The sequence below is a fragment of the Ahaetulla prasina genome, chromosome 13 (assembly GCF_028640845.1).
Source record: "Ahaetulla prasina isolate Xishuangbanna chromosome 13, ASM2864084v1, whole genome shotgun sequence".
Lineage (NCBI taxonomy): Eukaryota > Metazoa > Chordata > Lepidosauria > Squamata > Colubridae > Ahaetulla > Ahaetulla prasina.
Window position 1 is genome coordinate 995,997 of NC_080551.1, and position 24,857 is coordinate 1,020,853.

Below are 24,857 nucleotides of genomic sequence, written 5' to 3' on the forward strand. Positions count from 1 at the left end.
TGTTTGATGTGGTAATTGGTGCATTCAGTCTTTATTTTGTGGCATATATTTTTGTAGCAGTTTTTAAAGTTGGCTACATAGCCAGTTTTGTTTTTTCGCCAGAGGGATTTTTTTTTGGATTGGAGCTTTTTTATTGAAATGGGTAGCTTGTTTTTCCTGATTTTGGTGGTGGTTTGTGGTACATATAGTTTAATGACTCTGTTGACTTCAAGTAGGAAAAGGCTATAGCGGTCTTCAGCAGTGATACAGTTAGAGAATAGAATTTGCCAGTCAAGAGATGGAGAGGTCGGTGTCTATAAGATCATAGTTGGCTTTTTTGAAAGTTTAGTGTACCATTATTATGGAGATTATTGTAAGGGCGTATATTGAGACAAAAGTCTATCATGCTGTGGTCACTGTTGGAAAAGGGTTCTTTGATTTGTAGTCCATAAATTGAGTTTGCGTTGATCAAGTTACCGCTGTTTACTTTGAATTTCAGTTTCTGGGACCAGATGAATTACTTCTTGCAGTACTGAAGCAAATGGCTCTTTATGTGTAATCCTTAAATGCTCTGATACCGATGAAGAGCAAATGTTTTCCCCCAGAAGGAAGATTCAGCAGACCAATTAGTCTGATGCTGATGCCTTCCGGAGCACATTATAAAGACCTGTAAAACAAAAAGATATCGTACTTTTCAGAGTATAAGACACACTTCCCCCCCCCCCCAAAAAAAAAGAGGCTGGAAATGTTATACACCGAAAACAGTCCTTTTTGGTTTGAAACCCCGTCCCGTGCGTCCCATTTTTGCCAAAAACAGGCCTGTTTTTTTGCAAAAACTGGGTCTGCAGAGGGTTTGGGAGGCCTGCAGAGGGTTCCTGGGGGCCAAGGAGGGCAAAAACATGACGCGTGGGGGGTTTGGGAGGCCAAAACCAGGCCTGTTTTTTTTTTTCCAAAAATGGCATTTTTGCCTTCCCCAGTCTCCAGAAACACTCTGCCGGCCTCCCAAACCCTCTGCAGGCCCCGTTTTTGGCCTCCCAAACCCCCAACGCATCACATTTCTGCCCTCCCCAGCCCTGGTGCGTCTTATACTCCTGTGCGTCTTATAGTCCGAAAAATACTGTAATTACCAGTCAGCCTGGATTTGTCATAAAGAAATATTGCCAAACTAAACTTGTCTCATATTCTGATCTGGTAATTTCTTTAACTGATAGTGGGAATGGTATGGATTTCAGCAATGTATATACTGTAACAATGTGTGTGTGAGTGTCTGTGGAGATTCTCAGTCATCCAAGTTGTTGTCTCTAAGGTGCTTTTCCAAAAGGTAACCGGACTTTCTTTGTTTTTTTAAAAAACATTTCACTTCTCATCCAAGAAGCTTCTTCAGTTCTAGCTTAGCTCTGAGTTAGAAGTGAACAAGTGTCTTGGATGAGAAATGAAACATTTTCTTCCTCCAACCGCCCATGTGAAGTTCTCCTGCAGCAACTTGGTGGTGGTGATTTGGCCGTGGGAGCTGGCCTCAGTGAGCTCGCTGTGGTGAGTTGTCCTAGACTCTACCTGAAGCTTACGTTCTCTCTGGCAGGATACAACATTATAGATAAAAATCACAAGAGGGCAGATTCTAACTAAAAAAACAAACAACGTACTTTGACAGATAAGCACAGCCTGGGAGCTGTGGGCTCTCATTCACCGGGGGTGCTTTAGTTTGGATTCCTGAATGAGCAGGAGGTTAGATTTGATATCTGTCTCCAACTTGACTGTTTTGCAATTCCACATAAGCAGGAGAACAAAGTAACATATTGCGCTCTGTGAGGTACAATATATGTAGTGCTTTGGATTAGGGTTTGCCAAAAGAAAGCTGCATTTGGTCACTGGTGTGGTTTAAAAGGATATTTTCTCAAAGTTTTTTTTTCTGGTACTGGGCAAAAATTATAGGTTGCTGTCAACGGTCCAACTAGTGAATCCAAAACAAGGAAACACTCTCAGGAGAATTGAATTCCCAAAAGTAAAACTTCATTGGATACACCATCTTGGTACCAGCTCTGGTTTTCCCACGCAAATGCTTGTCCAGTTAAACAATTCCCTTCTCCCCACCCCTGGGTGATCACGTTATCCAATTATGAAATGTCCTTCTGTTTCCATCTCTTTCTCAAGCACCTGCAGTGGTGACCTTGATGGCTTCCCTGCTCTCACAATCTCTGCATCCATTCTCCACATTCCATTCCCCCCTTCCCTCCCCCAGCCCAGTTCATTGGCAAGTTGAAAAACATTAAGGTTTGTAAGAAGCAAAGCAGTTCAGTCTTGACAGTTGCACTGTAATCTTGTGTCTTGTAGCTCTTGTTGTGAAGCTCCTGGTCCTTTTGGGGTGGCCCATCCTGCAGGCAAGAGCCATGTGTTTGGTCTGAGTCTTTGAAAGAACAACTGGGCATTAAATTTAACATCATTTGCATTCAATGACAACTGTAAGCAAAGCTGTACTCTTGGGCTGGTAGGGAGCTAGTTGCCCTGGATTTCCAGATCTCTGTTTAGGAGAAGGTGATGGCGCCCCTGAGGCCTTTTCTCATTTCTCTGGGGGTCCTTCCTCCTGGTAACACGAGTTTTGGATGGTGCTATAAGACGTCTCTGCAGAAAGAGCAATTTGGTGTGAGTGTCACTTGAAAAGCTGACTCCCGAGGGAGCAAGAGCCACCTGGCATAAAGCTGTTTGATCTGGGCCTCCTTGCCGCTTCCCCACCTGACCTCCCAGTGATTGGCAGCCCCAGTGTACATGGCTTAGCCAGGTGATTTTGCACTCCCTGCGGTCCGTCAAAGAGCAATTGGTTGTCCTCTGAGGGGGATTAGGTGGATGTGGCATGGCATGGAGAGTGATGAGCGAAGGTCCACTTGGGATAAGGCTCATGTTCCAGGGAAGATGCCTGTTTAGGGCTCCTCTGGCTTTGGCACCTGAGTCTCCCTTCAGTCTGAAATGAGGGGGAGGCATTTCCCCAAATCTATGGAATATCACAACCTTTTGGGAAGGAAGCTTCCATAACAGCCACGTGAAAGTGTATCTAAACCATTCTCAGAAATGAATGGATTTGAGGCCTTTGTGTGCTTCTCTGCAACAACAGTTTCAGTTTGTGGAGCCAATTGTTAAGCTTCCTCTAACTGCTTAAAGGTGGAACACTGTTTTTAATGATTGGGCTGCCTTGAGGGCAGGCATTTGGGATTGAAATACAAACCTGGCAAAGTCATATGACAGTGGCAAAGATGCAAGCCTCTCTGCATCTGGAAATACACTTCCCTCCCTAATGGCTTTGCAGAGCAATCCACGGACACACAATTAATTGTTTTGCTTTCGGGAAGGAGAGGCAGAGATCAAACTACACAGAATCTCTGAACCAGTTGAGTTCCCGAGTCATCCTGGTGAAGATGTCCCAGTCTTGAATGACAGTTAGCTTTCGTGCCTTCTTGTGCCCGGGCAGCTGGCAGAGGCTGAGCAGGAGGTAAACATCTTCCACAGGAGCCCTTGGCAGAAAGTGTCAGGCACGAACAACCAGACCCTCATGGTAGAGTCCAAATTAGCTGTTCTGTTGGACTATGCCTACTTCACAGGAATTTTCCCAGACTGGCAGCTTCTGCCTGGGAAAGATTAAAGATTAGGATTGGGGGTCGGGGGTCAGACCTTGCCTTCCTGTGTTTATGTAAGGAGTCCAGATTAATTCCTCGCTTTAGTTGTCCTCCTGAATAGGATGGTCTTTCTCCAACAACAGCCATTCAGATGCAAAAGCACTGAAAAAGGTGATTGATGACCGTTTTCACATTTATTACCACTATAGTATTACCATTGTCATATGACCAGAATTCGGGCACTTGGCCACTGGCATGTATTCATGTCAATTGCCCTGTCCCAGGGTCACGTGATCACCAGTGACAACCTTCCCAGCTGGCTTTCCAGCTGACAAAGTCAATGGAGGAAGCCAGATTCACTTAACGGCTGCATAATTCACTTAAGTGCAGGGATTCGCTTAACAAATGTGGTTAAAAAAGGTCATAAAATGGGCCAAAAAGTCACTTAATGATTTATTGCCTTGCTTAACAATAGAAGAATTGGTCTCGGACTTCCTGTTTGGCACCGTAGGTGATGGCGGTGATCTTTACGATCACCAACCTCTGGATTATGTGGAATCGCTAGGACAGCTTAAATCTGCTGTCCAGCGGTTCGAAAAACCCTCTCTTCGGGAGAAGAAGAGATGGTGAGCTGAGGGCAGAGGTAGAATTTCCCTAAAGCCCCTGAGAAAAAAGGGGTTTGAAGGGTTAAGTTCCCTCCAGCAACCCGAAGTGCTCCAGATCCGAGAATTTTTCTGCTTTGGCGGAACCAATCACCACGACCAAACGCCGAGATTTATTTTGGACAATAAAGGATTATACCGGACAGAACGAAAGTGGGAGAACTTTATGCAAGTAGCCAAGCCAATTCCCCGTTACTTTGTAACAAGCTTGAAAACAGCAAGAAAATGGAGGCGAATTGTTAACAAGCTAACGAGTGGAAAGCGAAAGTGATACTTTTAGTCCTTGCCGTCTGCTGCTGGTAAATTGCATGTTATTTGCTACTTTAACTCTTTAACTCTTTGCTGCCTGCTGATAGAATCTAGGGGAGATTTTTAAATATTGCTTTAAAAGACTGTGTTTCTCAGAGGTTAAGAAGATTTAAAGTGAATATTAAGTTTGGAAATAAATAAATAAATAAATTTAATAGAAGATGGCAGCCAAACAATTAAAGTCTACCGTAACAAAGGGCTCTGGAATTTCATCAGCTGGTGCCTCTCCAGCTCATACAGCAGAGACTAGAATATTGAATTTAGAGGCGTTACAAGAGAACTTAAAAGACTTTATGCAAGAAAAATTTAAAGTAATAACTGATGAGATGTCTGAAATGAAAGAGCAGATATTAGAAATTCAAGTGGGAAATAAAGAAGTTAAGGAAGGATTTGTAATTGCAGTACAAAGTTTGGCAACAAATGTGATTTTATTAGAAGAGGAAGTTGAAGAAATTAAGCAACATAATTCAAAATTAGAAAATAAAATGGATGAATTTCAAAGTAAAATGGAAAAAACAGATGATGAAATAGTTTTGATACAATATAGAAATATGGAATTTGCTCTAAGAATCCGTGGCTTGAATGAAAATAAAGAAGAGAATTTAAGGGAAATTTTTTCTGAAGTATTTGCTGAGATATTAGCAGCTCGTCCAGCAGATGTGGCTTATCAAATTGATAAAATATATCGTGTGAATTCTTGGATAGCAAGGCAAAAAAAGTTGCCAAGGGATGTTGTTATTTATTTTACAAGCAGAACAGTGAGAAATCAGATTCTGCAAGCCTCATATAAGGGGGAGAAGATTCAGGTTGCTGGTCAAGATATTTTAATATTAAAGGAAATTCCACCAAAAATGTTAAGGGCTAGGAAGGAATTTGCCTTCCTGGTGAATGAACTTAAAAAACGTCAGATTGAATATAGATGGGATATCCCAACTGGTATAATAGTATATTATGCAGGGAAAGTACATCGTCTCAATACAGTTGGAAAAGCAAGAGAATTTTATGTTGAGGCATTAAAAGTTGGAAGTCTTCCCCCATTGGAAGCTAGAAGAAGGGAGGCTGAAGTGAAGGAAAGAGAAGTGAAGCAGGTACAAGAACAGATTGTGATGGAAGAAGATTTATTACAAGTGTTGGAAATACCTACGACGGGTTCAGATTCAAAAGAACAAAGGCTGACAAGAGCTGCTGCTAAACGCAAGGAACAAGAGATGAAGGCACAACAACAACTGGCAACTACTACAACGGAAACAGTGAGAGGAGCAAGGCCTAAAGCAAAATGTGATCTGCGGCTAGTGTTCCAAAAGTTTCCTTTGGCCGATAATGGCAATTAAACTATTATCTTGGAATGTTAATGGTTTGAATTCACCGCAGAAGAGAAGGAAAGTATTTCATTATTTGAAACAATTTAAAAATGACATTACCTGTTTACAAGAAACACATATTAGATCTTTAGACCAGAAATATTTGATAAACTCAAAACTGGGAGTACATTTTGTTGCCTCCTCTTTGGAAAAAAAAATGGTTTAGTTATATATATAAAGAAGGATATATCAGCAAAATTAATTGAGGTGGATAAGCAAGGAAGATACATTGCTATTGAACTTTTGTTGGAGGGAAAGAAGATATTATTAATAGGAGTTTATGCTCCGAATCAACAACAAGAAAATTTTTTCAAGTTTTTACATAAAAGAATAGTATTTTGGGATTATAAATCATATATATTAATGGGTGATTGGAATGGTGTGTTGGATACTCAAAAAGACAAAAAAAGTTTAAGGAAAATGTCAAGCCGGGCGAAATTACCAAAGGCTTTTTTTGAAATGATGGAGGACTTGGAATTAAGAGATATTTGGAGAGAACATAATACAGAAGAGAGGGATTTTACCTTCTTTTCTGACAGGCATCAATCATTTTCGAGGATTGATTTTATTTTGATTTCTAATGATTTGTATTCTAGAGTGAAGAAGACTAAGATTTGTTCAAGAACTCTATCTGATCATAGTCCGGTTTGGATTGAATTTGATCGGGAAAAGGAGGCTAGGAGATCATGGAGGTTGAATGAGAATTTGTTTAAATATGAACAAAATGTAAATGAATGTAAAAAGCAAATGAAAGAATTTTTTATTATGAATATGAAAAAAGAAACATCTATAGAGATGATTTGGGACGCTAGTAAGGCTTATATAAGAGGAAATCTTATACAAATGAATATTAAATATAAAAATAAATTGCAGAAAAAGAAAAAGGAATTGGAAGAGGAAATTAAAAAGAAAGAACAGTTATTGATAAATAGCCCAGGAAATAGTAAAATAAAAGAATCAATAAATATATTAAGAGGTCAGTTTAACATGTTGATGGCAGATCAAGTAGCAATTAATTTACAATATGTAAAACATAATGCGTTTAATAATGCCAATAAGCCAGGAAGGTGGCTTGCCTATTTAATAAGGAAAAACAGAAATCACGAGCGATTGATAAAATAGAATGTAGGGGTGAGGAAGTTTATCAAAAGAACTTGATTAAAAAAGGATTTTTAGAGTATTATAGTAAGTTATATACTAGGGATATGATTGATGATACAGAGATAGAAAGATATTTACAACAACAAAATATTTGTGAGCTTACAGAAAATCAAAGAGAAGAACTGAATCAATTAATTACTTCAGAGGAAATTTTGTTAGCAATTAAGCAACTTAAAATCGGTAAAGCACCAGGTACAGATGGTTTAACAGCTGTTTATTATAAAAATTTACAAAATGAGATGGTTGAACCACTTAAAGAGTTATTTAATAAAATTCAAATGGGAGGAGATGTTCCCCCTTCATGGAGGACAGCCTTTATTTCGTTAATACCGAAGGAAGATCGAGATGGTATTAAAGCAGAGAATTATAGGCCTATATCACTTTTAAATACTGATTATAAGATATTTGCCAAGATACTTGCTAATAGATTAATGCCAGTGATGAATCAAATAATTCATAATGATCAGTCAGGATTTATTAAGGGTAGGCAGATGAGATATAATGTGAGGCAAATTGTAAATTTACTTGAATATTTGGAACGAAACAACCAAGTCTCAGCGGCGTTCTTTTTTTTGGATGCTGAAAAAGCTTTTGATAGATTGGATTGGCAGTTTTTATTTAAAGTAATAGAAAAAATGCAATTTGGGGATTATTTTATCCATGCAATTAAAGCAATATATCAGAAGCAAACAGCACAAATAATAGTAAATGGTGGGTTAACAGAAACTTTTAAAATTGGGAAAGGACGAGACAGGGATGTCCCTGTCTCCATTACTTTTATTTTAACTTTAGAAATTCTTCTGAATAAAATACGTGGCTCGATCGAATAAAGGGGAATTAGAGTTAAACATCAAGATTACAGATTAAGAGCTTTTGCAGATGACTTGGTTGTTACTGTATCTCAACCAATATACTCAGCTACTGGTTTAAAAGATATAATTGGTCAGTACGGCAAAGTATCTGGATTTAAGGTGAATCAGCAAAAGACAAAGATGATAATTAAAAATATGAATATACAACAAAAAGAAGAGTTAGAAAGAACTACAGGTTTTGAAATCGTTAAAAAGGTTAAATATTTAGGAATATATATTACAGCTTCAAATGTCAAATTATACAAAAATAATTATGAGGTATTGTGGCAGAAGGTATGGAAAGAAATGGAGAGTTGGAAGAAGTTACAACTATCCCTGTTGGGAAGAATAGCGGCTATAAAAATGAATGTTTTGCCCAGGTTTCTATTTTTGTTTCAAATGATACCGGTGCTTAAGAATGACATCAAATTACAGGAATGGCAAAAGGGGGTTAATAACTTTGTATGGATGGGCAAAAAGCCAAGAATAAAATAAAAAATAATGCAGGATATAAGGGAAAGGGGGGTCTTAAAATGCCTAATTTAAAATTGTATTATGAAGCAGTTGTCTTATCATTAATTACTGATTGGATTAATTTGACTGAGGAAAGAGTTTTGAATATAGAAGGTTATGGTTTGTTATATGGGTGGCATGCCTATTTATTATATGATAAGAAAGTAGATAAAATATTTAAAAATAATATAATTAGAAATGCATTATTGAGGGTCTGGAGGAAATATCAATATAAATTAGATGGAAAGATTCCAATATGGGCAATCCCGAGACAAATGATAGAAAATATAAATATATATCAAAAGATGGAGGTAGTTACCTATAAAGAACTTCTTTGTATGGAAAAGGGGGAATTACAATTAAAATCCAGAGAAAAGATGGGGGAAGAAGGGAAAAATTATACATGGTTTCAATATGGACAATTACAAGCTAGATGGAAACTAGATCAAAAAATAGGTGTTAAGAGGCTTCTGGGTGGCGCCACCTTTCTCGCTGGGTGCTAATTTATGGCACTCCGCATTGAATATGGTAAAAGCCGGACATAACAACTGATCCCGGCTTAATTTCTCTCTCTGGTTGAAAGAAGAGAGAAAGAGCAAGGGGGGGGGAACTGTGGTAGATTCCCCTAGGGGCTTTGTTTTTGTAATGCAAAGTCCTGAAAGGTCGAATCCCCTTACCCCTCCCCCAACCTCCAGTATTCACTGCGCTCCTGAAAAAGCAGGAAAAGAGGAAGGTGTCCACTTCTGCTAGCAATTGATTTCTTTTTGTGGTTACTAAAAGCAGGCGGAACAAGCGTGAGTGAACAATTATTGGTTTGCAAATATTTTTGATTTTCTGACTTCTACCTTTTTTTTTAAAAAAAGAGAAATTTCTGCCCCCCCTTCAGTTTCGTTTTAGAGAAACTGAAAGCAGAGCGATACATCAAAGGGAGCTTTGCTGTTGAATCGAAACTGAATGGAGATATTATATTACGTTGTTTAAGTACTTTACAAGGGGATTCTCAGCAGGAACTTTGTCATGGAGGTTCTTTCAGAAGAATGGATTTGTGACTTTATACAGGACTACACAGAAAGTATGTATTTAATTATTCAAAAATACGAATTGATAAAAAATGGGGACGTTTTGGATGAGAGCTTGGAGCAAATTAACCAGTGCAACCATTCGGAAAATGGAATCTAGGAGATACAAATAAAAGTGGATAAATATGAAGATTTGATCGTGAAGAAACAAGGTGATGTAAAGAAGTTTTCTTTAAATAGTTTGGATGAACTGCCTGAATTTGTGCTACAGGAGATTGTCCCTCAAATGGAAAAGACTCACAAGCTTAATGTTTCCCAAGAGTTCTCTTTTTGGACTGATGGAATATACGGCAGTAATTTTTGGATTCTTGGACATAAGGAATTACTAGGAAATATTGTGATTGACTTTTTAAAAGGAGTAACGAAGGAAAGACAGAGATTAATGCACCAAAAAAAATGGCAAGAGACAAAAGTATTCTTGAAACAAGGTTTTTTAAAAATATTAATAGACAAAAATATTAGTGTTCCGGAAAGACAATTTGTGAGGAATCTGGAAGAAATGGGTTGATTATATGTTTTATATCTATCATAAAAGACTAGATATTTGGATCTATACTGGATTTTGATGAGGAAGGACTAAAGTTGAATAGATATTGTAATTTTCTGTATTGAAATTTTATAAGGTGTTGCACTAAATTTTAAATAGAATATTTTCAAAAGATCTTATGTAAGAAAGACATGGGGGGAAAAATTATATGGTTATAGAAGTTATAAGGGACATATTTTTTGAATTGGATTGGATTTTTATGCTTTAGTTGGTTTTAAATACTTTAGGATTAATTTGTTCTATTGATTTATATATTTTACTATTGTTAATTCTTAATTTTTTTTTATTTATTTATTTTTTTGAAGGATTTTGGTTATGTTAGGAGGAAGTCAGAGCAAGAGAAGGAAAATTGGTATAATAGTTTTGGGAGAAAATTTTCTTAGCATATGTTTGTCTTATTTTTAACTATACCTTGTGCTTGCTCCGGGAAGCCAGGGGGGAGGGGGGAGGGTATTAGTGAAGGGAGGGGGGTTGGGGGGAAAGGGGGGGGGAAATTTTCTGTAAAACTTTTTGAATTAAAAAAAAAAATAGGTGTTAAGCAAACTGAGGATAATTTGTTAAAACAAATGAGAGATCAAGGCCAACAGCATATTAAGAGGTTGTATAATGTATTAGTAGAAATAGACTCAGAGACTGAACTGGTTAAGGATTGTATGATTAAGTGGGCACAAAATTTTCAGCAACCAATAATGTTGGAAACTTGGGAAAGAATTTGGGTGAGGAATGTTAAATTTACACAAGCGCAAAATATGAGAGAAAATTTTTATAAGATGTTTTACAGATGGCATTTAGACCCCAAAAAATTGTCATGTATGTATCCTAATGTACAGGCTAAATGTTGGAGATGCGATTGTGAAGATGCCACATATGGTGGACTTGTAAAAAAGTTAAAGCATTTTGGATTAAAGTATGGTGGATCATGCAGAATATTTTGAAAAAGAAGATTACGTTTACTCCGCAGTTCTTTCTACTAGGAATAATTATGGATTGTATAACTATAGAGACTAAATTGATTTTGAACTTAATAACAGCCGCAAGACTTTTGATTGCTCAATATTGGAAGAAAGAAGAATTACCTACAATTGAAGAATGGACACTCAAAGTATCAAATCTGGCAGAAATGGCAAAAATCTCTGCTTACTTGAAAGACTATAAACAAGAAAAATATATTTTAGAATGGAAAATGTGGATTGATTATATTCAAAATAAGTATCAGATAAAAAAATATCGAATAGCATATGAGTAAATTTAGGAAATATTTTGTATTAGATATATTTCTGAAGGAGAGGGGAATTGAGAGTGTGATTAAGTGTGGAGTGACTAGAGATTATAATTTAGGAATTATTTTGGATTATGATTGTTAGTTTTGATACCCTGCATTTTGTTCTGGGAAGTCGGGGTGGGGGGGTTTGAGGGTAGAGATGGAGTGATGGTTAATGTACAGGGATTATTGAAGATGTATAAATATAATTAATGTAGGGTCGGGTCTGCCCAGTTACCATTTTAGAACGGTGGGGAGGGAGAAAGAGAGTAGGAGGTAGGAAAGAGGAGAAGAGGAAGGAAGAGGGGTAGAAGAGGGAGAAGGAAGGTGGAGGGTGGAGAGGATCTAGATAAGAGAAGGAGAGGAAGGTTTGGAAAGTAAAAGAAGGTAGAAGAGGGAAGAGTGTTAAAAAGGGGGGTGGTGACTGGGCAAGCCCGACGAATTGTATATAACTGTACATTGGATGAATTATTTGATATGATTGTAAAAATAAAACTTAAAAAAAAAAAAGAATTGGTCTCAATTGCGGTCATGTCAAGGACTACCTGTATCTATTTTAAATGCATTTCCATTTTATTCATACTATTTATTTTACCTTTATGGTTATTCTAATTAGATCAACTTTTACTAATAAAAATAGAGCCACCTTGATTTTTTAAAACTTATGTTATTGTTATTTGTTGGCTGCTTTGTGAGTAGTGGGAGATGGCTGTCTGTTGCTGGGCTTTGTAAGAAGCGGCCAATTTGAAACCCGGCAGGCAAGCCCAGCAAGAATATGTAGTGCTCTGCTCCTCCAACATGGCTCAGAGGATGGTGCTTCATCAGAGCTTCCACAAATGGCTCCACTTTCTCTAGCTTATGCAGACCTCCTTGGATAAAGGCAGCTCCACGTGGCTCATTTCAGAGGAAAGCGTGTGCCCTCACCTGTGCCCAGCTGCGGGGTGGTTGTGGCTGAGGGCAGGTGTGTTTAGATGCTTGCCCATTTTTAGCTTCTGGGGTCTGCAGCTGGACCTGAGAATGATGCCCCATCCCAGGTTTGACTCATTGAAGTTTGACTCCATTGTGGTGATGAAAGAAGTTATTGTTTTTCAAGTACTTGCAGAGTCTCTATAAATGCCGATTCCAGAAGTTTTTTTCTTCTGAAAAACGCAGTCTCCTTTGACAGTCAATCTGTTCATTCTCTCTTTCCTTTCTCTCTTCACACTTTTAGACAGAGATTGCCAAGAGACTGAATACGATTCTCGCCCAGATCATGCCTTTTCTATCACAAGAGGTAAGACACTCTTTGGACTGCGGAGAGACTTTGCCGGGCGGAAAGCAAGCCGGACTTGGGATGCCCCTTCACAGCCACCGCTGTTAAAGTCTGCCTCTTGCATCTTTCCTGGGCATCCCTAAGGAGCATGGCAGGAGCAGGCCTGTGGCAGGAATACCAGGGGCGCAGTTTTGCTTTCACCTGGAGACAAGCGACTGTCCTCTCCCTTCTGTGCCTAAGTACTTTGGAACACTTTCCCCTCTTCTAAGGCCACCTGCTTGCAAAGCTGCCTGAGCTTCTCACAGTCCTTGTGATCTGTTTCCTGTGCCAGGCCAGATGGCAGCCTGGTTTCAATATGCCCGTTAATAGCCTGGTTTTCTTGAATGAGGTGTGCATGGGGCAAAGACCCAGAGACACCATATGCCAGCTTCTTGGCTGCTGGTAACCACTTTTGTGTGGCATCGGTTGCCTCCCTGCCCCTCCCACCCTCTTCCTTTTTGCTCCGGGACAGCTGCTTTGCTTAGGCATGTTGGCTGGTGATATTTAAGCTTCCTTTCCCCAAATATTGCTGTTTTAAAGACTTGCCCACTAGACACGATTGGCTTGAGCCAATTATGGGCCCTAATGCACTAGTTATTTTTTTCTTTTGCCAAGTCTAGCTCATTTTTTCCACTCTCTAAGCTAGTAATTGAGCTGCAATATTGGGAAATCTGTAACTGGTTCCCCTCATCCCTCACCCACCGGTCTGCCTGCTAGGGGCATAGCACCGCACCATCTGGACAGCCACAGATTCTCCCCCCTTCCCTCGCTCCCTCCCTCCCTCCCTGTCAGTGCCATTTTCTTAATGACCAAGCAAGGACACACAAGAAGTGTGGCCTGACAATCTGGTGAGCCTCCTCTTAGGCATCCCCACCAAGTTGCAAGAGCTCTGGACTTCTCCTGGGGCAATACCTCCAACTGCTGAATCACAGATGTGCCCTCAGAAGGCTTCCACCTTTCTGCCTGTCTTTTCACAGCACCAGCAGCAAGTGGCTCAGGCAGTTGAGCGGGCCAAGCAGGTGACCATGACGGAGCTGAATGCCATCATTGGGGTAGGTGGAGTTGCGATGGCCTTTCTTTGAGGGCATTCAGTCTGCTTCTGTTGTGTACCATGAACCAAGGCAGAAGGGCAGCATAAATGACTTAGATGAGGGAAGAGAAGGGGAACTCATCAAATTCACAGATGACACTAAACTGGCAGGAATAGCCAGTACCCCAGAAGACAAGCTCAGGATCCAAAAAGATCTTGCCAGGCTTGAACCCTGGGCCCTGTCCAACAAAATGAATTTCATTGCGGAGAAAAGCAAAGTTTTACATTTAGGCAGGAAAAATCAAAAGGTATAAGTGCAGATTAGGCAAAACCTGGCTCAAAAACAGTAACTGTGAGAGGGACCTTGCAGTCCTAGTGGATGATTATTTGAATATGAGCCAGCAGTGTGCAGCCGCCGCCAAAAAAGCTAATACAATCCGGGTTGTATAAACAGAGGCATAGAATCAAGATCACGTGAAGTATTAGTACTGCTTTATAAAGCTTTAGTAAGACCACACTTGGAATACTGTAACCAATTTTGGTTACCACACTGCAAAAAAGATGTTGAGACTTTGGAAAAAGTTGAGAAAAGAGCAACTAAGATGATCAAAGGCCTGGAGACTAAAACATATGAAGAACAGTTGCAGGATTTGGGTTTGGGTAATCTAGAGAAAAGAAGAATTAGGGGTGACACGATATTTGAGGGGCTGCCACAAAGAAGAGGGGGTCAAATTATTCTCCAAAACACCTGAGGGCAGGACAAGAAACAATGGCTGGAAACTAAAGAGAAGCAACCTGGAATTAAGGAGAAACTTCCTAACAGTGAGGACAATTAACCAGTAGAACAGAAGTTGCCTTCAGGAATTATGGGTGCTTCCTCACTGGAGGTTTTTAAGAAGAGACTGGACAGCCATTTGTCTCAAATGGTGTAGGGCCGTGATGGCGAACCTATGGGACGTGTGCCGGAGGTGGCACTCAGAACCATCTCTCCGGGCAATTGGCCATTTCTCTTCTGGGTTCTGGCGCACCAATCGGATGGTCTTCACACACGTGGGAGCACCGGAAACTGGAAGAGCAGCTGCCTGATGTGCATGCGCGTGCCAGGAAGATGATCTTCTGGTTTCTGGGTTGTGCATGCGCACCAGCCACCTGATCTTTTGGTTTCTGGGGCGCATGCGCATGGGAAACAAGCTGGCCGGTGCACATCCACGTGCTGGAAACTGGATGATCATCTTCCTGATGCTCGCATGCGCACTTGGTGGCTGCTCTTCCAGTTTCCGGTGCGCGTGCATGCGCACTTGCACTCCCATTTTGGCACTCGGTGCTGAATAGGTTCACCAACACTGGTGTAGGGTCTCCTGCAAGAGCAGGGGGTTGGACTAGAAGACCTCCAAGGTCCTTTCCAGCTCTATTCTGTTCTATTCTCTCATCCCTCTGGGGATAGCATGAGAGAACTGGCTGGCTGGCTGGCTGGCTTGGGCTGCTGGACTGTGGGCCTCCTACCTTTATAGGACTAGGGATAGAAGAGGACAGATGCATCTTTAGCCAATGACCTGTGATGTGCCAGTCAAAATGTGGGCAGGGGGATTGTGCCACAGCAGGAAGCATCCGCTTTGGGTTACTGTTTCTCTGCTGTTGCATAGGCGAAGGGGCCTCCGTTCTCTGACTGTCCAACAGCACATCTCGAAAACCTGTCCTCATCCAGCAGTCATGGGCTTAATGGGAATTCCCGCAGAGCCATGTTCAAGCATTGCATTCATGCATATATTCAGCCTAATATTAAGTTCACAAGATTTGCTCAGTGGCCTCAATACAGATATACAGATTAAGAGAGTTGGAAGGGACCTATGGGCTCTATTATCCCTTAGTCCAACCTCACCCCCTCACCCCAAAGCAGGATTTCTACACCATTTCTGACAAATGGCAGCCCAGCCTCTTCTTGAAAGCCTCCAGGGATGAAGCTCCCACAACTTCCGAAGGCAACTTCTGTCCCATGGGTTGATTGTTCTCACTGTCAGGAAATTTCTCCTTATTTCCAGGTTGAATCTCTCCTTGATCTGTTTCCATCCATTATTCCAGTATGGCTTCCCATTCATTCCCCTGAGGTGATTGTTCTTTTTCTCGAATTAAAAATTGTCCTGAAACCATCAGCCCTTCGGCTTGTATTGGCCTTGGGCTTGTCTCCCTTTTCCTGCCCTAGTGAAAGTGAGCTGCTCTCAGATGGGGGGGGGCTCCCTTTGACTGAAACAGGGCTCCTTCTCACGGGCCTTGCAAGAGGACCCCCCACTCCCAACAGAGGCCCCCGCTTGTTTTGTGGAGTAGCCAAGAGCTCATGTTGGAGGGGGGGGGGCTCTGCTGCAGTTCTTTATGCTTGGAAAAGTTTACTTGTGAAATCGTCGCTGTATTACCCCATAGTTGCGCGCACACACACACACACACACACACACACACACACGCAATCTTGCAGGGCTACCTTTTTTCTTACTTTGCTCCAGTCTGATTCATCGCACACCCTACACTCGTAGACCAAAATTGGTCCTTGCCACAGGTAAGTGCTATCTTTGAAAAAATGCATGGTGACAGACCTGGTTGCGCAGAAGGTTTGGCTGCCCCATTGAAGAAGAGCTTGGAATTGCTGGGGAACATTCTGGTTTTCCGGTGGCTTTTGGGAGATGAGACTTGGAATCTAGTGCAGACCTTTGTTTGATACGTGGGTCGATGCTTTGTCATATGTGCAGACAGAAGAGTCATCACAACCACACTTCAGCCATGCCTGTCACTTGTGCTTGGCTCACCATTCGGTTGCTGGGAGAAGCTGTTTCAAAGAACTTTTTTGCGCACACATGCATGTGTGAATGCTGCCTTTTTGCCCTCCTCCCTCCCTCTTCCCTCCAAGCAATCTTGTTATTTTTCTGCGATTGAGACTGAAGGCTTTTCTGCCATAGGCGGCTGGGAGGAAAGGGTGTCCTATGGTGGCCTCTGCGATGGAAGAAGCGTGGGTGACCCTGGAGGACCTCTGCCATCCTCTGAAGCATGGCTTGCTCCGGACAGTTTGGGGCTGTCAGGCATGGCGGGGGTGGGGGGGCAATGCCTCCCCTGAAAGTCAGAGGCTCTTTCTCTGATAGCCTTTGGGTAGCCCCATGGCAAGTCTAGGCCCAAGCAAATATTGGGGAGAATTGCTTCCTGGAGGAGTCGTGCTGCAGTTCCATGTATCTCCTTGGGAAGCCACTGTAGGCAGTCATGCACCAGGGGAGCTTTACCAAAGCAGAGGTAGTGTTTGGGATTTGCTTGGATGGGAAGAAACCAATTTGACTGCTTTTGTTTTTGAATTATCCTTAGGTATTAGGAGCACATCCCAGAGAGGGCAAAAATGCCCATTTCCCTTTTCTTCTTCCCTAGGACTGAATCCGTCACTGCTCCAAAGCCTGAGTCTATGCCTTATGCAGACTGCACGCTTTTCCTGTTTTGGTCCAACATGAGAGGCTTCCCCATAGATGTTTTTTGGAATTATGCCAATCATTTGCAAGCCCATTTTTACAACTCTAAAAACATCAGCTTGGTGGGATTGGGGTGGGGTGGGAAGCTGATCTCAAGCTGAAATTCTCGGGATAGCGTTTCTCCTCTTGCCTTGAGAGTAGGGTTGCCATTTCAGGTTCCTGATAGTTTGAGGATCAGAAGTGGAGCCTCCCTTTGACTGTCTTTCCTGCCTGTGCAGAGATATCTAGGAGAACTTCCTGTGTGCTTCCCTCTCTGGGAGCTTCAGTCAGAGGTTCACCTGGACTGTCTTCGGGTCAGGAGCTGGCTTAGCTTGGGGTTCTCTGCTTTGGAAGCCTCTGCAAGAGGATCTCTGAATGCTACCTGCATGGAAGGAAAACCTTGGGAAAGCATCGTCTTCCTTCTGGGCTTGCAGGAAGCAGAATGAAGGCAGATGGGAAAAGAAACTCCACAGCTCTATCTGGCACGTTAGAGAGTAGTTGAGCTACTAGTTTGTCTTTAAGAGGCCACAGGGTGCTTACATTTTCCCGTCCTTTGAAAATTTCCCAAATAGGAATAGGGTAGAAATCCTATTGCGGGAGCTTAAAATGCAGATGGTGATACAGCCTCTCTCAGAATATTTCCTTCCCAGTTCGTGGGGGTCTCTTGCTCTGGGCATCCTGTTGAACCCACGTCCCCTACTTAGCACTAACCTCCTGGCATGCAAGGAGCCCAAAGCTGGAAGGAAGCAGAATAAAATGGTGGGGAAGGAGGGGCCTGACCCTGACTGGACTTTCCTCCCTCCCCTGCCCACTTTGCTTCAGGCCTTTGAAAGTGAGCCCTGGTTCACTTTGTAGCTCTGGAAATGATTAGAAGGCTTGAGCAAATTTAATGAAAGTGATGAACCATTAAATCAGCTAACAAAGCCATGAAGCAGGATGTGCATAATCCAATTAAAACTGCTCAACATCCCAAGATGTTCCACTGCTAGATTTCTTTACACATTCTTCCTGCCTCTTTGCTGTATGCAGTGTGTCTTTGGAGTGAACAATAGGTGTGTTGATTGCTAGTTTTCCCTCCAGTGGGAACTAGCACCAAGGCCAAAATAGAGCTAGAGATATTTGGGGGGGGGGGGGGAGAAGAAAGAGGTTTGAAGCTCAGCAGTTTCCCAGCTGTGCAGATCGATCCTTTGGCACCGATATAAGAAGGAACACAACATGGTGGCAGCTGACCAGGGCTGGGCATGATGTTTGATGAACAAGAGAGTTGCAGGGAGAACTGGAAGAATGGGGAGGGATGACCTGAAGTGCTTCTAATTGGATGCTGGAGCAGACCTGTCCTCCCTTCCTTCAGAGGACTAGAACACTTGAATGCCCTGCAGAGAGGCAGGCTTTGATAGATGTTGGGGAAAGGGGCCCTTTGGAACCAGCTGCTTCAAAAGAACTCTCCTTGCTTTGCGGAACAGGCTAGACTGACAGGTTAACTTGATCTGGACCCAGGAGCCTATATATCCTATCCTGCAAATCCTCCTGCTTTGCTTTTGGGAGCAATCTGATCTGGCTGGGTTTTGGAGGTTGGAATGTCCTGCCTCCCAGAGGCCTTGTATGCCATTGGGTCATTTTGTCTTTTGTCTGCTACCGATACTGAACAAACAAGAAGAGTGAGAAGTAAGTTCTGGTGTCCCCACTCCCAGTTCTTTTGGCAGCAGGAGGTTACTGCAAAAAGAGATGATGTTAACCAACCACAGATAAATGAACCAAGTCAGACTAGTGTTTTAGGCTCTAAGAGAGCTGCCTGCCTTCCACAAGCCAAGAGAGAGAGACTAGGAATGATTCCATGGATAGTAAGGAAAAACAATTCAAGATGCTTGGAAAAATCTGAAAAATGAAATAATGAAGACCCAAGCAAAAAAACAATACCGCAGAGAAATTTAAAAAAAGACATCAGATGAGATCAGCATGGTTTGAGGGACAAAAAATTAAAAAAAAATTGAAAGAGGGACACATAACTAAAGCAGAATACCAACAAACATCCTGAGTCTGCAAGGAGGGAATCAGGAAAGCTAAGGCCCAGAATAAAAATAGCATTAGTTGCTATTAGAAAGGTTTTTTTCAATATGTAAAAAAACAAAGTCAAAGAAATGATAATAGAAGATTTGCATATGTTTTCATGCAAAAGAAAAAAAAAGCCCAATCTATGAAAACCAGCACTGAAGGAGGAAAAAACAGGCAAGGAATTAGTAGGAGAATACCTAGAGCAGCGGTTCTCAACCTGTGGGTCGCGACCCCGTTGGGGGTCGAATGACGATTTGCCAGGGGTCGCCTAAGACCATCGGAAATATGGGAAGTATACTTGCGAGTCGCGCTCTAGTGGTTGACTCCACAAGCAATCACTCCCAATCACTAGCCTAATCTGGCTTCAGGCACGATAAACTTAATAGGGGAGGAGTCTCTGCTTTAATGCCTCCGTCCTCAAGGCAGTTCAGATCGCTAGCCAATACTGCTTCAGGCGCAATAAATTCAAAAAAAGTTTGCTGCTTTTCCCCCCCTTCTGCGGCTGCTGAGGCGCGTGAAATCGCTGCCTAAAAAAAAATAATTTTACGGTTGGGGTCGCCACATCGTGGGGAATTGTATTAAAAGGGTCGCAGCACTATAAAGGTTGAGAACCACTGACCTAGAGTAACCATCCTAGATGAGTACAAATCACCTGGGCCAAATGGGTTTACATTCCAGGGTTTTGAAGGAGCTGGCAGGTGTAATCTTTCAAAGGGGAAATCCTAGAGGACTAGAAAAGAGATGATGTGATTCCAGTCTACAAAAAGGGGGGTGGTGAGTGGATCCAGGAACTTCTAAGCCAATCGTCTTGACATCATAAGCTGGAAAAGATAATCGAGTGGTAGATTTGTGAGCGCTTAGAAACAAACAAGGCTTTTACTATAAGCTAGCATAGGTTTGTTTTAAATGGATCATGCCATAGAAGTGGATCAGAGCAATGCTGTGGACATCGTATATTTGAACTTCAGTGAGGCACTTGACAAAGGGGGCAAAAATCACTTAACAGCTGAATTCTAGCAACAGAAATTTGGGGCTCAACTGTGATTGTAAATCGAGGACTGTCTGTATTATATAGGATACCTGTGGAGATTCTCAGTCATCCAGGTCCATGGTTGTCCCAAAGGTGCTTTTTCAGGGGCAACTGGACTTTCTGGGTTTTCTTTGAAGACGTTTTGCTTCTTGTGCAAAAAGTTTCTTCAGCTCTGACTGGATGGTGGAGAATGGTTTATATTCAAGAATACACTAAGGCAGAAGCTTGTCCACCCAACACAAACTGAGCAACGTGGTAATGCAGTACAATGCAGTGAGCCATGTGCAGATCTATACATCGGGGAAATAAAACAGCCACTTCATAAACACATGGCACAACATAGAACAAACCCATCAGAACTAGATTCAGCAGTCCATCTGCATTTAAAAGACAAAGGCCAGTCTTTGGAAGAAACAAAATCCACATTTTGGACAGAAGACCACTGGTTTGAAAGAGGGGTCAAAGAGGCCATCCATGTCAAAACTGAACAGCCCTCAACAGAGGGGCAGGGATAGGACATCATCTATCTCCAGTCTGCAACACAGTCCCAACAGTTCCACACCCATTTGCACCGCTCAGGTGACCCTGAGGGCACAGATAAACCTCCAGGTGGCCTTAATGACTCACTGAGAGACTCATTTGCACCAGGCAGACTCCTGTCTGCAAGGAGTATAAATCCTTTCATTCCCCTCCATCCAGCTAGAGCTGAAGAAGCTTCCTGGATGAGAAGGTAAACGTCTTCAATGGTTTAAACAATTTTATTAGTTTATAATATAGCATACAAAGAAAATACAAAAGTAAATAGGGAAATAAGGGAAGAGTGGGAGAAAGCAAGGAGAAAAAAGAAAAAGGCATTGACGTCTTTGGTGCAGTAGAATAAGGCATTAGCATCAAACTTCAACTTTTTACTTTTAAATAATAGTATAAACTAGCCATTTCTATAACAAATCTAATAGGTAAAACCTAAAAACAAAGCTTCATTTTTTCCACCTCGGATACAAAGTCCACAAGTGATTTCCAAGTAGAAATAAAGATATTTGTATTTTTTTTCTTGAATCAAAACAGTCAATTTACCCATCTCTGCTAAGTCCATCAGTTTTTGCAGCCATTTGTCCATTGTGGGGATCAAGGTGACCTTCCATTTCTGTGCATAAAGTGTATTGTGCCGTCAACAAATATAACATCAAGGTTCCGATTTTTTCCAATAAACCCAAAAGAAAAGTCTCTGGTTTTCTTTTTATATTTACTTTAAAAATTTTCTGTATTAAAATATGAATCCTACTCCAATATTTCTTTGCTTTATCACATGTCCACCATAAATGACAAAAAGCCCCTTCTTTTCATTCACATTTCCAACATTCATTTGAAATACGTTCTTGATAATTTATCTGGAGTTAAATACCAAAGATGCATCATTTTCTTTTAAGTTATCGTTTAACGTAAATTTTAAACCTTTATTCCACATAATCTCCCATTGTTCAAGCATTACATTATATCCAAACTTCCTTGCCCACTGCCCATATCCAATGCTTTACTTGCTTATTTTCCAGATTTAAATTCAATAACATTTTATAGACTTTAGCAATAGTATGTTCATCAGTGCCACACAATAAGATTTCCAAAACATCTTCAAAATTTTACAAAGTCCAGTTGCCTCTTGAAAAAGGACCTTTGGGATCTAGGATCAGCCTTCAGCCTTCAGATGTTTGATAAACGGATGAGGCTGGCTGAAGGTTTCGCTCCAGCCTCTTGCTCACGCTGTAATGTCCAGCTCTTCTTAACGGTCTTTTTCCCAGACCCTCTTTAATGTTGTCTTGGGCAGAAATCCTTACTTTCGGTTGAAGTAAGGATGATTTTACTGATGCTGAAACAAACTCCTACCCTGAAATTGAATGAACAGACTGAAACTGATGATTTGCATGTTTCCTAAGACCTTTTGCTGAAGCTCCAGGAAGTCCTAAATCCTAAACTTAAAAGTGCTCTCGGTTCCTTTGAATTCCTCTTCCTTCAGTGGTTTTGCAGGAGGGTGTTCTGGGAGGGGTGTGAACCTTTTCTCCCACCTCCCCGTCTCCCTCTGGTCAAGCAAAGGGGTCTGTGCAGTATTTGGACTTCCTGCTGTTTCTCACTCTTGGCTTTTTCGTAGCAGCAGCAGCTCCAGGCCCAGCACCTCTCCCACGCCCCTCACGGGCCCCAGGTACAGCTGCCGCCTCACCCGTCAGGCCTGCCACCCCCAGGGATCCCCCCTGTCCCAGGGAGCGGTTCGGGGCTCTTGGCCCTTGGGGCCCTCAGCAACCAAGCACATTTGGCTGTGAAAGACGAGAAGCATCCGCACGATCTGGACCCTCGAGGTGAGGACATGCAAGCTGGCTTCGTCCTTGAGCCTTTGGCCTGCCAGCCTCTTGCTTTTGTGTCTCTGGAGGCTCTTGAGTATTCGGGGAGGGAGTGGCTAAGAGTCAGCCAGTTTCCCCCTCCCTAGAGTTCTTCCCAGACTAGTGGGATTCTACCCACCAGCAGCGTGAATGTTGCACTGGCTTCTCCCACTTCTTCCAGGTGTGTGCAAAGCTGTTGCATTGCTGCCTGCCTTCCTCTTGGTGTTCCTCTCCACTATTTTGTCTGGGCCCTGGTTGCTTCTTCAGAACAAAAGCCAAAATGGAACTTTTATTGAGCCAAACCAGAAAGGCCCACTTTGCAAGACTGATGTTCTCTTTTGTGCTTGTTTCTCTCCTGCCCCCTTTTTTGTCTTTTTTCCATTGCTGTGACTTGGGCTGCATTCTGGAAAGACCGTGACTCTAGTGCGGTAAGTCTTTTGTTTTGCCACCTCCATTTTTTAACCTTTGATTGCTTTATTGATTGTCCATCTTCTGAATCTGGCTGCCTGTCCTCTTCATCTAGGTAAAATCCCAATTTCTGGCTATTGAAACTATCGATTCCTGGGGAGAGTGCATGCCCTTCTCTGTTCTCTGTTCATTCTATTGATTTGAAGGGTCTTCCTGGCTGCTGAAGTTTTGGGCAGGATCCATAATTAAGAACAAAGCCCATTGGCTCTTCTTTTTCCTTGGCTCCTTTTCCCTCCATTTCCTACAATTTTGGCTGGCTTGAGGGGAAGCACGTTGTGGCCATTGGGTTGTTTCTATGTTAAATTGATCAACTGCCTTTCATTCAAGAGCTCGAGGTGGCATGCAGAGCATTATATGTTGTGAGGTGGCTTGGACTGAGACTGAACGGCTGGCCTGCCCAAAATCCCCTAGCAAGTTTCTAGGGCTGAGGGTGGAATCCCTGTGCCAGTCCTCTGTCATAGAATGGAAGTTGAAGCCACCCGGAGTCTTTTCTCTTCTGCCTGGATCCAGAAAGGATGTTGCTTTTGTTTAAAAAAAAAAAGCTTTAATTGTTCTCCATCTTGAAGATTAGTGTCCACGAGGTCTCTCTCAGGCGGTAAAGGGAGATCTTCCACAGCAAGAAGGGTTGCCTTTTCCAAGCATCGCATAAAATTCAAAGACCTCTTTCTTGGGGGCTGGGAAGTCCCTTGCTTTGCCTCCTTCCCAGTGTTTGGTCAGCAGAATCTCTTCAGGGATTTGTTCTCATGATGCTTTGTGCTGATTCCTACCTCAGAATTTAAATATTGGTAATCGCCCCTTCTTACCATGGCCAGGAGCCTCTGCCCAGAAATGATTTTGATTTGACCTAAAGCTTAGCGGGAGGCTGATCGTTCCACGCAGAACCTAACATTTCTCCCAATTCTGCCATTGCAGTGTCAGCTCAGTGCTCGTTCTTGCAGGTTATAGGTAAAAAAGACAGAGTGATATTTTCAAAACGTAGTGAATTACTTCTGCTTGAAGGGAAGTTTGATTTATGTGTGTGTTTATGTGTGCATGCATGCATGTTGGCATATGTACATTTGAGTCCCATTATTTGGCTCACAAAAGCACTATTCCTGATGGCTGATTTGTACCCGATGACTACCATTAAGTGCTGTACCTTAGGAGTCTTGATGAAGGTTTTTCTTTTCTTTTATGTACCCTGAGAGCCGATGCACCGAGACAAATTCCTTGGGTGTCCAATCACACTTGGCCAATAAAGAATCCTGTTCTATTCTATTGCTGAGATCCACAGTGCCCCAAGCACTTTACAGACTAGAGAGGCAATTTTCTAAAAGCTTCCTGGGAGAGACTGGCATTGGATAGGGGAGGCAGCACCCTTGTGCCCTCCCTCCCCCTCCCTCTCCCTCTCCCAACACTGATATCTATATTCCTGATGGGAAAACATTTCTGGGTCTGGGATCTGATTTATCACTGGCATTTTCTCCAGCTTCCCCAGAACATCTCCATCTCCCCATCGGAGGGCCTGCATGCCAGCGAGAAGCACAGGGGCTGCTCAGACTATGCCGGCATTGAGCCCAAGAAGCGGAAGGTGGAGGAGAAGGAGGGTTTGAGCCGCTACGTGAGTCTTCAGCTTCAGATGTCTTTTTGGCTCACTATCAACCAGTTGGCAGCAGCCACCAGTCGCTTTTGTCAAGGAGGGCTCCGAATTCTAGTCAAGGAATCTTCCCATTTCCTGTTTGGAGGATGAATGGCTGTGGCAGGGGGATCGAGGGGTGCGTGGAAGGTGCAGCCAGAGCAGTTAGAGGAGCTGCCCTGGGGGCTGGTTCTGGGC

At 42.3% G+C, this 24,857-nt stretch overlaps 1 protein-coding gene across 19 annotated transcripts in view; it reads left to right on the forward strand.

Annotated features, from left to right (window-relative positions):
• TLE3 (TLE family member 3, transcriptional corepressor) overlaps positions 1–24,857 on the forward strand; it is a 51,014-nt gene that overhangs the window by 17,741 nt on the left and 8,416 nt on the right. For 6 of the 19 annotated variants that reach the window (XR_009152051.1, XM_058156739.1, XM_058156742.1 and 3 more), the window contains 5 exons: positions 12,539–12,601; positions 13,597–13,671; positions 22,351–22,555; positions 22,988–23,004; positions 24,513–24,644. Coding sequence is in view for 18 of the 19 variants with exons in the window: in XM_058156739.1 (XP_058012722.1) it covers positions 12,539–12,601; positions 13,597–13,671; positions 22,351–22,555; positions 22,988–23,004; positions 24,513–24,644 (492 nt within the window). In the remaining variant the exon portion in view is untranslated. The remainder of the gene's footprint in view (positions 1–12,538; positions 12,602–13,596; positions 13,672–22,350; positions 22,556–22,987; positions 23,005–24,512; positions 24,645–24,857) is intronic. The other 13 variants (XM_058156741.1, XM_058156744.1, XM_058156745.1 and 10 more) reach the window with 5 other exon arrangements.